This window comes from Muscardinus avellanarius (genome assembly GCF_963383645.1).
Source record: "Muscardinus avellanarius genome assembly, chromosome: 1".
In the NCBI taxonomy this organism is placed as follows: domain Eukaryota; kingdom Metazoa; phylum Chordata; class Mammalia; order Rodentia; family Gliridae; genus Muscardinus; species Muscardinus avellanarius.
The window spans coordinates 227,926,796-227,938,816 of record NC_137786.1 but is presented as its reverse complement, the minus strand read 5'-3'; the positions used below and the strand labels follow the sequence as shown (position 1 = coordinate 227,938,816).

At 58.5% G+C, this 12,021-nt stretch overlaps 1 protein-coding gene across 2 annotated transcripts in view; it reads right to left on the bottom strand.

Annotated features, from left to right (window-relative positions):
* Positions 1 to 8,458, bottom strand: part of MYRF (myelin regulatory factor) — a gene marked incomplete at both ends in the record, with an annotated part of 33,058 nt that extends 24,600 nt beyond the window's left edge. For both annotated transcript variants that reach the window (XM_080711944.1, XM_080711945.1), the window contains one exon: positions 8,413 to 8,458. In XM_080711944.1, coding sequence (XP_080568070.1) covers positions 8,413 to 8,458 — 46 coding nt within the window. The remainder of the gene's footprint in view (positions 1 to 8,412) is intronic.
* Between the last annotated feature and the right edge of the window lie 3,563 nt (positions 8,459 to 12,021).

The following is a 12,021-nucleotide window of genomic DNA, read 5'->3' as shown; positions in this document are numbered from 1 at the left end:
TCAAAATAAAAAGACCTGGGGGTGTAGCTTGGAGATGGAATGCCCAATGCCCTGGGTTTAATCCCCAGTACCAAAAGAGTGGGACCAGAGATCCCTGAAATGCGGGGTGGTCATGAGCCCCAGAAAGCCATTCCCCATCCGCGTCGACTGCTCTGGTCCAGTCTCTCTTCGGCCTCCTCTCCCTCCTGCTCCACACCTCTGCCCCAGCTGTACCGCTCCACCCCATTCCTGCCCCTTCCCCCTGGCTCCAGGGCCCCTCAGAAGCCCCCCAACCAGTACCATGCTGCCGTCCTGCACAAGTGCGACATGGCCGTCGCCAGGCCTTGGCCCCGGCCGCCTGCCCACTGGGTTAGCCTTCTGGTCCTGCCCCCTGCCTGCCCAAGCAGTGCCCCTCCAGGCATCCCCCGGTCACGGAGGCCCCAACATTGTGGCTAGTCCCCCAGTGCCGGCCACACTCCAAGTCCGTCCGGGCTGGGGCAAGGCAGAAGGGCTCTTAACTTGCTTCGAAGTGGACTCTCCTTAATAGCATCTGTAACGAGCTGACCCTGCTTCAGGCTTCAACTTGTGACCAGAGCCTTCTCGCTCAAAATGTCTTCAGGTAAAAACCCTCACCTGTCTGCGTCCACTTCTCAGCTGGGGCGGACCCATCGGCAGCACCTGACCAAGGCCTGTAACTCTGTTACCATCCGGTCTGCAAACTGGAGCCCAACTTCCCACCAGAAATACAGAAGAGCAAGGTCTTGCCTGCCAAGACTCTGCTCTTCCCGGGGACCCAGAAGGTCAAGCCACTCCTGGGCTACGGCTAAGCCCTCCCTGGTCTCCACGCGGCTGCTCCCTTCCCTTAGGTCAACAGGAACTGAACTCAAGACACTCCTGGCCGGGTCCAAGGGAACGGAGCCGGCAGCTGTGGCCTGGCCCTGCTTCCCCGGGATGTCTGCGTTTCCAGGGAGCCACGTTCGCTCCCCCGGTGGCTCCTCCCCCTCGCACGGGGACCACGGAAGGCGGGCCACACATGCGGTGCAGGGACCCTGTAGCTCTGGGTGGCGCTGGGTCTCCACCAACCCTGGTCCTGCACGCGTCTACACTCCAGCATGCACGCGTGTACATAAGAGCATGTCCCAGGGCCAGGTGTCACTGACATGCGTGATCACGCCCCAGCCTGCCTACAACACACATCCACATGGTGCCCGGCGTCGTGCTCCACGTGGGCCCCCCCCCCCATCCATTTGGGAAGTTCGCACTGAGCTCTGTTCAGGTCAGACATAACGCCGAGCTTTGGTAACAGCAATAAACAAAAAGCAGAAAAGACCCCTGGCCCGCACGGAGCCCACTTCTAGGGGACAGTCAGATGGCGAGGTAGGCTAGGGATATCCACTGTGTTAGCCAGACACGGTGGCGCAGACCTGTAATCTCAGTAGTTGGGAGGCTGAGACAAGAGACCACAGTTTCAAGGCCAGCTTCAAAAACTTAGACCCACAGCTGCCTAGTGAGACCCTGTTTCAAAACATTAAAAAAAAAGAAAAGAAAAAAAAAAGAACAGCCGGGCGTGGTGGCGCACGCCTGTAATCCCCGCGCTTGGGAGGCGGAGACAGGAGGATCGCGCAGGTTCGAAGTCAGCCGCGCTGGCTTAAGAGACCCTGTTTCCAAATAAAAATATAAAAAATAGGTCTGGGAGTGTAGCCCAGAGGTAGAAGGGCTTCCAGGAACCCCAGTACCACCAAAAAAAAAAAAAAAAAAAAAAAAAAAAGAACAAGGGCTAGGAATGTAGCTTAGAGGCAGAATGCCTCGGGCTCCAATCCCCAGCACCAAAACTAAGCCCCACCGCATCGTAGAAGGTTCCAGGCCTCCAACCCCACCGCATCTAGAAGGTTCCAGGCCTGAGGTACGAGCTTCCCAGGCAAGTTCACATCTCAGCACACCTGACGGGCGTGTGTGCCAGGACACACAGGCACGTGAATGCCACTGGCCCTAGGGCAGCCCCAGTCCACCGCCCACCTGGGGCTCAGCTTCCCATGCGGGGGTCAGGACCCACCAGGAAGGGCTTATACCCATCTTCTTCCTTTCCGTCTTTCCCTGGGCTGCAGCCAGACCCTCCCCATCGGCTTCAGCAGGAGCCCAGTCCCACTGAGGGAACTCACGTCATGGTCCCAAGTTCCTCCAAAAGGGACAGAGACGAAGAGTCCCTGCCCCCTGGCCACAGACCCCAGCCTGGAGACAGAGGGAAGCCCAGAACAAGGACAGGAAATGCATCCTCGAGGCCACCGGGGTGTCTGGACCACACTGCCCCCCCAGGTGCCTTGCCCTCTGTCCCCTCCCGCTCCGGGCCTGGCGCTCTTGGAGTCTCTGCCCACATCGCAACGCTGTGACCAGGTGAGGGCGGACGCTGGGGTCTGGCGGGCCGGCCTGGCCCTCAGCAGTGGATCCGCACCGCCGCACGCAGTGAGGACAGGCCCTTTCCTGTCTACCGCAGGTGGGCACTCAGCTGCGACCCCGAGTGAGGCCGGCACATCCCCTTTCCCTCCGGCCTTAGCTGCCCCTCTCAGGAGGAGGAGCCACCATCTTCCCTTCCACCGCATCCAGGACTCCAGGAAGAGGACCAGGCAGAGCATCCCGGCCCAGGGGCCACGACAGAGACAAGGCAGTCAAGTCCCTTCCTGCCCTGCTCTGAAGAAACAAGTCCCGCATCTCTGAGACCGGATGTGTCAGGGACCAGGACCATCATCAGGACCAGGTCTGGGGAGCTGAAGACGAGCACACAGGATGCCCTCGAGATGCCCTTTCTCCCTGAAAGAAGTGCCCCAGAGAGGCCGAGGTGCTTTCCAGAAGTACACAGCACCAGCTACAGGGCCCCGGCCCCAGCTTGGGAGCATTGACCTACGCGAGGCGGGTGGGGCGCCTGCCACCCTGGGGAGCCCGCTGAATGGGCTGTGCAGGGCCTGGGTATAATCATCAGCCGGCAGCTGGCACTGATAGAGCATTATGCAGGCCAGGCGCTATGGGGGCCCTCACAGGCGCTATCATGCCCAGTATCCCAGAAGCCCTGGGAGGACATTAAGCACCGCAGTGAGGGGCAGCGAGCCGCCCCAGAAGGCCAGAGGGCCCACCAGGGTCTGCGCCGTCCATCACATCCTCCTCCTCGACAGCCATCCGCAGCCACCCACACCTGCGACGGCAGGGCGGGGGCCCCTGAGGTGGGAGAGGAGGCCCCCTAGGTTGTCAGGGAAACTGAGGCCAGAGGAATTGGCTAGGCTGTAAGGAAGAAGGTGACAATCAGGAGGCAGGCTGCCCATGCAGGGCTGGACCACTCCCAGTTAATGATTCAGTGAAAGATCTCTGTACTGGTTCTTATCGGGGAGGACAAAGTCCGGGGCCAGCAGCCAATCAGCGGCCCTAGTGAGTGTTACCCAGAAGCCTCTGTTGCCAGGGCCCCCCAGTGCCCTGGGAGTTGGGAAGGGGGGCCAGGTCCCCGAGGAAGAAGCCATTCTGCCCAGAGTGGCCTATCTGTCCCCAAACAGTCTAGAGCCCCAAGGGGCACTCTATTCAGCACCCCAGATTCAGAAGGCAGGGTCGCTGGAGGCCTGCTCCTCACCCCGTGCCACCCCCCAGGCCCTCCCAGGGACTGCTTACAGGAGGGGCCCCTGGACCAATCGCAGCCTCCGCTGACCAGGAACATTTCCTGCCACCCACAGGGCCTTGTGGTCCTGGCTGGGCGTGGGGACAGGGGGATGAGTCAGACCCCCTCTCATTTCCTCTCCTGCAGGGCCGCGGGACCTGAGAGGTGGGTCTGGCAATCAGCTCATGGATGAGTGATGGTCAGGAGTCCTAGGGAGGGGGTTTCTGAGTGCGCCCAAGACACCTCTTTTCACCTCCTGCACCTAGCTGCATCCCCATCCACCTATTCCCTGAGGCCACCCCAGACAGACAGACAGACAGACAGACAAACGGCGCCTGATCGCAGAGGTACCCCATCACACACTGCAGCTCAGCTCAGCCTCCCGTGCAGACAGCGGGGTTCCCACCCTCTGGAGGGAAAGCAGAGTCACTGTCCCCTGACGAGCAGCCCGCCGAGGCCCGGCTGGTGGAGGACAGAGCTGGGGCCCATGTCAGCGCTGGCTAGCTCGCTTCTGAGTCTCAGTCTCGGTCCCCTCACCCAGCCCAAAGAGGCCAGAGTGGCTCTCACATCAGGATCCTGTGTTCTGGGGGCTGTGAGGAGCCCAGCCACCCTTGTCCACCTTATATGTCCCTAACAGGAGGCTGTGCGTTTGTCTTTGATGGCTAAAAATAATCATACTGGCAGTGCCCACTTGTGCATGCATGCCTATGATATCAGTGATTGGGAGGCTGAGACAGGAGGATTGGAGGTTAGAGGCCAGCCTCAGCAACTTAGTGAGATACCCACCCTCCTTCCCTCCCTTCCTTCCTTCCTTCCTTCTTCTTTCTCTCTCTCTTTCTTTCTTTCTTTCTCAGTACTAGGGATAAAACCTAGGGCCATTTTACCTCTGAGCTCCACCCCCAATCCTATTTTTTTATTATTTATTTTGAAATAGGGTCTAATTAAGTTGCAGAGGGCCTCACTAAGTAGCTGAGGCTGGCCATGAACCTGCAATCTTCCTGTCTCAGCCTCTCAAGTATTGGAATTACAAGCATGCTCTGCCAAATAAAAAGGGGGTGTAGCTCAGAGATAGAATGCCCCTGGGAGCCGGGTGTGGTGGCGCACGCTTATAATCCCAGAATTTGGGAGGCTGAGACAGGAGGATCGCGGTTCGCAAACAGCCTCAGCTACTTAGTGAGGCCCTTTGCAACTCAGTGAGACCCTGTTTCAAAGTAAAGAATAAAAAATAGGGCTGGAGGTGTAGCTGGGAGGCAGAATGACCCTGGGTTCCATCCCCAGCATGGAAAAAAAAAAAAAAAGAATGCCCCTGGGTTCAAACGCTTGTACCATCCACACCATCATCATACTGAACCCTGCTCTGGTCCAACTGATAAACTTACTCTCTCGGGGGAAACGAGGCCGGGGAAGAAAGCAGCAGATTCCAGGGTCCACCCCAGCCCTGGCGGGGCTCCAGTGACCAGGGGGAGGCCCCCAAACTCAATGGCCTTTCCGTCACTTGCTGAAACCAGGTCCCTGGTCCCTAAGGCTTCCTCCACACCCACCTGCCGTGTGGGCCTCCTGTGCCCCTAGAATCAGAGACGGCACCCAGCTCCTCCCGGGCTCATCTGTTCAGACTCTAAAATGTCTCTCCTTCTTAGGACTGAAAGGGGAAGTTCATCAGAGCTGAAGGCGCCGTGGAAACCTCTGCCACCCGCTCCTGTCTTGCAGGTGAGGAAAAGGAGCCCAGAGAAGGTGGACTCTGCAGCCCAGCCTGCCCCAGAACCTGGTCCTGCGATGCTGCCCCGCCCCATCCCTGACCTGAGCGCCTCTCAGGGGATGGGAGGTACACCTGCCACCTCCACCCGGTTACCTGCTGGGAGCCAGTGCATCCTGCCCGGCGGGTCCCCTCTCTAACAGGCCCTGTGCCCGCTGATCAGGGCTGCCGTTACCTCTCTCCAGGGGATTAGCTGGGCAGTCACACGGGGGCCCGGCTGTACCAGCCTCCGGGGGCCGCCCTGTCCCGGCCTCCCACCTGAGGCCCAAAGCGCCTTAGCCCCCAGCCCCACCGCCCGCTCAGGGCAGGACCCAGGGCCTCGGCCTGTGTCCCGAGCGGGCACCACAGGAGGCAGGGGCCTGGGTGCTGCCACCCCCGGGGCGAGTGCAGGGTTGATCCATGCACTCGGGAGCGGCAGACACATCCACGCAGGCGCAAACACGCTTCCTGCTCTTGGTCCCTTGCGCTCAGAGCACGCAGCGCCCTACGCGCCCACAGGCTCCCGCACCCCCCACCGGGTGTCTCCACCATCACCCGCATTCCCTGCCAGGCTTGCCCCTCCCAAGAGCCTCCCCCAGAGCCCCCTGCCCTCGGAGCCCACCCCACCCCCATCCCAGGCTCTGGGAGAGTCCTCCAGCTCGGCCCTCCTGGGCCGCCCCACACCCAGCCCTGCTCCCCACAGACATTCTTGAGTCTCCTCTTATCTCTCTGGAGGGAGCAGCCACTGCCTCCCTGCCAGGCCGGCCGCATGGCTGAGCCGTGGCGTCAGCCCCTGCCCCCCCCCACGCCAGGAGTGAAGGTTGGGCTCAGGAGCTCGGGAGCCCTGGCCAGCCGGGGCCCAGGGGCCCAAGGGAAGAGGGACAGGGCTTTCTTTAGGAATAAAAGGGTATCTGGCTCCTGGGTCATCGGGGCTGGGTACCTCACTGGCATGGGGCACCAGCAATCAGTACCCCCAGGCGGGGACCAGCGTCCCCTCCCCTCCATCCCCAAAGACCCCAAGCCCCTTGAGAACTGAAGGATGAACAGTGTCTGGGAGGGAGAGGAGGTCTTGGGACTAAGGCAGATCGCCTAGCACCTTCGAGTGGCCACCACGGTCTCAGGATCGGCCATTTAACCTAGTGTGAGGCTGGCTTCCTGGGCTGGGGTCGGCCAGCGGCCTGAAGCGGGGCGGCCTGAGGCCTGGGGCGCACTTGGCTGGGCTGCTCAGGAGCAGGAATGGACAAAGAGAGACGCGGGCAGGGAGAGGGGCCTTTCTTTCTTGCCCAGAGGACTTTCAAACTGAGGACTGGGCTTGAAACTTGAGCCTCAGGAGTTGAGTGCAGTGGTGGTGTATGTCTGTAATCCCTGTACTTGGGAGGCTGAGACAGGAGGATTGCAAGTTCAAGGCCAGCCTCGGCAACTTAGCTAGACCCTCAGCAACTTAGTGATAAACCTGTTTCAAAATAAAAAAGCCTGGTAGTAGCCGGGCGTGGTGGCGCACGCTTGTAATCCCCGCGCTTGGGAGGCAGAGACAGGAGGATCGCGCAGGTTCGAAGCCAGCCGCGCGCGCTGGCTTAGGAGACCCTGCTTCCAAATAAAAATGTAAAAAATAGGTTTGGGAGTGTAGCCCGGAGGTAGAAGGGCTTCCAGGAACCTCAGTATCACCAAAAAAAAAAAAAAAAAAAAAAAAAAGCCTGGGAGTGTAGCTCAGTGATAGAACACCCCTGGATGCAATCCCCAGCACCACATGCACAGAGAGAGGCAGGCACTGGGCCCCGATTCCTGCCCCACGGACTCACAGTCCCAGCACAGCAAGACCAGCTACTTGAGGGTTCTGAATACACCCCAGAGTAAGAGGTGGGCTCCCCAGGATGGTAGCGAGGGCCCAGAAGAAGGCCTGGCTAGATGCTGTAGTGAGGGTCTGAGAAGCCCCGTGGCTGTGAGATGTCAGCCTGCACCTCCCCTCCCCCTCCCACCTCTCCTCCACTGGCCCTGGAGGAGGAGGAGCAGCCCTGGAGGAGGGACACGGGCTGCTTCAGGGAGGTGGTTAGACCCGGGGCAGACCTCCAAAACCCATGTGGGGGTGGGGTAAAAATATGGTGGGATGTGTGTGTGTGTAGATCCCATGGGAGGACCTTGACTTCACGATCCAGGAGAGGGGGTGAGGTCACTCCTGCTGGGACAGGTGTGGGGGACACGACCCGGGCAGCCTCATGGGGCCCCGTGAGCTGCCGTCTGCAGCACTGGGAGGATCTCCTGAGCAGAGGTGGCTGGCAGCAAGGATGCCAGCCTCGAGAAGGTTCCAGCCCTAGCAGGGCATGCTGGGGAGGGGGGGTCCCAGCCCCAGGTAGGGAAGGGGAGCTGTCTCAAAGGGAATCTCGGCCTTGCCGGGGGTGGGAGGGGGCAGTGTTGCCCAAAGCAGGTGACAGTCTCCACGGGGGTCACAGTCTCCAAGGGGGTCCTGGCCTCAGAGAAGCCCACTCTGAGGTCCTGACTCCTGGGAGTCAGAGGGGAGGGCTCCAACCTGAAAGGCACACAGAGCCTAGGTGTTTGGGGAGCAGGCTCGGTTCTGGGGGGCAGCCTTAGGAGGTTGTAAAAGGTGCTCTAGGGCCGGGCATGGTGGCGCACGCTTGTAATCCCCGCGCTTGGGAGGCAGAGACAGGAGGATCGCGCAGGTTCGAAGCCAGCCGCGCGCGCTGGCTTAGGAGACCCTGTTTCCAAATAAAAATGTAAAAATTGGGAGTGTAGCCCGGAGGTAGAAGGGCTTCCAGGAACCCCAGTACCACCACCAAAAAAAAAAAAAAAAAGGTGCTCTAGGGGTCTGGTCTGGATGCCTTTCCAGGAAAGGTCCCCGACACAGCCCCACACTTGGGCGGTGGGCAGGGGCCGGTCCAGCAGAGGTGGGCAGGAACCTCCTGGACGCTCAGCCCCGGGCGCCGCGCGAGCAGGCGGGTGCCACCCAGGACCACGGCCCTTGCTGGGGAGGTGTTCAGGACCCCGGCGGGGGAGATCGGCTGGGGGTCCCAGCTCAGAAAGGTCGCCGCCCCGCCAGCCCGCGGTCTCTCACCTTCGAAGAAGCGCTGCAGCGCCTCGGTCTCGTCCACCACCTCCATGTCCGGCTGCCCGGCGCGAGCTCCCGCCGCGGCCCCGCTACAGCCCGGCCCGGGGGCGCGGCATCGCCGGCGCGACCCGCGCGACAATCCCGGCTGGGCTCCGGCCGCTGCGGTCCAGCCCGCGCGGCAGCCCCGCGCTCGCCCCCCAGCGCGGCCAGGCCACGCCCCGGCCACGCCCCGGCCACGCCCAGGCCACGCCCACCGCGCAGCGCCCCCTGCCGGCCGCCGGCCCGCACCGCAGGACGCCGCGGCGGCCCCAGAAGGCGCTCAGCGCAGGTTGCGGCGGAGCCAGGGTCGCAGTGGGCTGGGGCTGGAATCAGTGGCTGCTTGCTCCCTTCTAGGGTAGGGCAGAGTTCCAGGATTCTGAGTCTGATATTTCCAGGACAAGCCCTGAGATGTACCCAAGCCCCCCCGCCCCATTCCTCTGTTACCTGCCCCATCTCAGCAATAATACAAACTTTTTTTTTTTTTTTTTTTTTAAACAGAACTAAGTTGCTGAGACTAACCTCGAACCTGTGATCCTCCTGTCACGGCCTCCCAAGTACCGGAATTACAGGCTCCTGCCACTATGCTCCTCCCAATCTGCATTTAAGGATATGATTATCCGAATTTTACAGATGAGGGAGCTGAGGCCTGATGAGGCTAAATTCTGCCTGAGGAAGCATTGTCCTGTAGAACTTTCTGGATTCATGCAAATGGTGCTGTCTGAAAGGCAGTGTCTATCTACAGTGGCTTTCGAAACTGAAGAACGGAGTTTTCAATTTCACTTAAAATTTTTTTTTGAAGATTTAAAGAAGTTTATTGGAAAGATAGAAATACAGAAAATAGAAATACAGCCCCATGCCAGAGTGGCATGGAGGGGTGACTCGAATGAATACACCCTCACTTAATTTTTAACTAGCTTAAAAATAGTCACATGGGCTGGGCGTGATGGCGCACACTTGTAATCCCAGCATTCGGGAGGCTGAGACTAGAGGATTGTGGTCCGTGGACATCTTCGGCTACTTAGTGAAGCCCTGGGCAACTTAGTGAGACCCTGTTTCAAAGTAAATAATAAAAAATAGGGCAGGGGGTGCAGCTCGGAGGTAGAATGCTCCTGGGTGCTACCCCCAGTACCACAAAACAAAAAAAATAGTCACAGGAGAAGCTGGGCTGTAATCCCAGTTTTGGGGAGGCTGAGATGGGAGGATTGTAGGTTTGAGGCCAGCTTCAGCAGTTTAGTGATACCCTCAGCAATTTAGTGAGAGCCTGTTGCCAAACAGGGCTGGGGGTAAAGCTTGGAGGCGCAATGTCCCTGGACTCAGTCCCAGCACCACAGAAGTCGCCGGTGAGAACTCAGCATGGTGGCGTGGGCCTGTAATCCCAGTGACTTGGGAAACTGAGGCAGGGGGGATTGTTAGAGGCTAGCCGCTGCAACTGAGTGAGACCCTGTCTCAAAATAAAAAGGGGGAACATAGCCAGGCGTGGTGGCGCACACTTATAGTCCCCGCGCTTGGGAGGCAGAGACAGGAGGATCGCGCAGGTTTGAAGCCTGCCTCGCTGGCTTAAGAGACCCTGTTTCTAAATAAAAATATAAAAAATAGGTGTCTGGGAATGTAGCCTGGAGGTAGAAGGGTTTCCCGGAACCCCAGTACCACCAAAAAAGGGGGGGGGACATAGCTCAGTGGTAGAGCACTCCTGGGTTTAATGCCTAGTACTATGAAAATAATTTTTTTTAACTTTTTAAAAAAGTCACAGGTGGCCGGGCGTGGTGGCGCACACTTGTAATCCCAGCGCTTGGGAGGCAGAGACAGGAGGATCGCACAGGTTCGAAGCCAGCCACGCGCGCTGGCTTAGGAGACCCTGTTTCCAAATAAAAATGTAAAAATAGGTCTGGGAGTGTAGCCCGGAGAACTTCCAGGAACCCCAGTACCACCAAAAAAAAAAAGTCACAGGTGGCTAAGGTATCAGACAATACAGGTCAAGAGATTCAAGGCCAGTCGGGCTCAGAGCCAAATCCTGGCTCACTCAGGAATCGATGTTCTCACCTGATAGAGCAGGATCTGAAGGTTTTACTGGTACATGTATCAGGAAAAAGCCTCCATGCCCATCTCCCTGCTCTCAGCCTTGCCTTTCTTTACCACTTAGGCTTTTTTTTTTTTTTTTTTTTTTGGTACTGGAGATGAAACCCAGGGGCAGTGTAACTCCGAGCTCTACCACCAGCCCTTTTATTTTTTATTTTGAAACAGTGTCTAAGTTGTCGAGGCTGGCCTCAAACCTAAACCTGTGATCCTCCTGTCTCAGCTTCCCAAGTACTGGGATTGCACCAAGTACTGGATTGCAGGGTGTGCCACCAGGCCCATCTTCCCAACTAGGCCTGTCTTACCACGTAGATTTTTATTTAGTTTCTCCTATTATCCTTCTCTTTAGAACAGAAAGCCTCTGAAGGCAAGAGATATTTCTTTTTTTTTTTTTTTTTTTTTTTTGCGGTTCTGGAGATGAAACCCAGAGGCATTTGACCTCCGAGCTACACCCCCTGCCCTATTTTTATTTTCTTTCTTCTTTCTTTCTTTCTTTCTTTCTTTCTTTCTTTCTTTCTTTCTTTCTTATTTATTTTTTGGTGGTACTGGGGTTCCTGGAAGCCCTTCTACCTCCGGGCTATACTCCCAGACCTATTTTAACATTTTTATTTGGAAACAGGGTCTCTTAAGCCAGCGCGCACGGCTGGCTTCGAACCTGCGCGATCCTCCTGTCCCTGCCTCCCAAGCGCGAGGATTACAAGCGTGCGCCACCACGCCCGGCTTATTCTTTATTTTGAACCAGGTCTCACTGAGTTGCAGAGGGCCTCACTAAGTAGCTGAGGCTGTCCGTGAACCGCCATCCTCCGGTCTCAGCCTCCCGAATGCTGGGATGACAAGCCCGGCTCCAGAGATATTTCTGATTCGGTCATTTGCTGTAACTTCCACACCAAGAAAACAGTACCTGGCACACAGTAGGTGTTCAATAAATAAATGTTGGGCGAATGAATGACGGTGTCTTTCAAGTATAGAATTCTAGGCCTCCAACGCCTTGGGAGCAGAGAATTCGGGAATCCCAGGCCACTACGGATCCCGACCCGGCCCACCCCACCGCCTTCTGACAAATGACCCGAGGGGCGGGACCCGGGCCGTGGAGATGCGACCTCTCCATCCTCTAACATCCTCCAACTCTGCCTGGCTGGGGCCCGCGGAGGGGAGGGGGCCGGCTGAGGTCCTGAGGGGCCGCCCCTTGGCCTCCCTCCTCCTCGGTGGCCAGCCGGGGGGGAGGGGCGGCCATTACCAGAGCCCCAGATGTGGCCCAGTCCGCAGCCCGCGGTGGCCTGCTGGGGAGGGTCAATGCCACGACAGTTCTGGGCTGGGGGAGGGGGCGCCCAGGCCGGCGGGTGCCTCACAATGAGGTTTTGTCCCTGCGGAGCTCCAAGCTGTCGCTCTTAGGTATATAGAACGGGATTTTGCTGGAGGCCCAGCTGTGCGCTGACCGACGCTCCCTCACCCGCAGGGGCTGGGCTGAGGGGCCAGGCGATACTGAACTGTCCATTCTTTTCC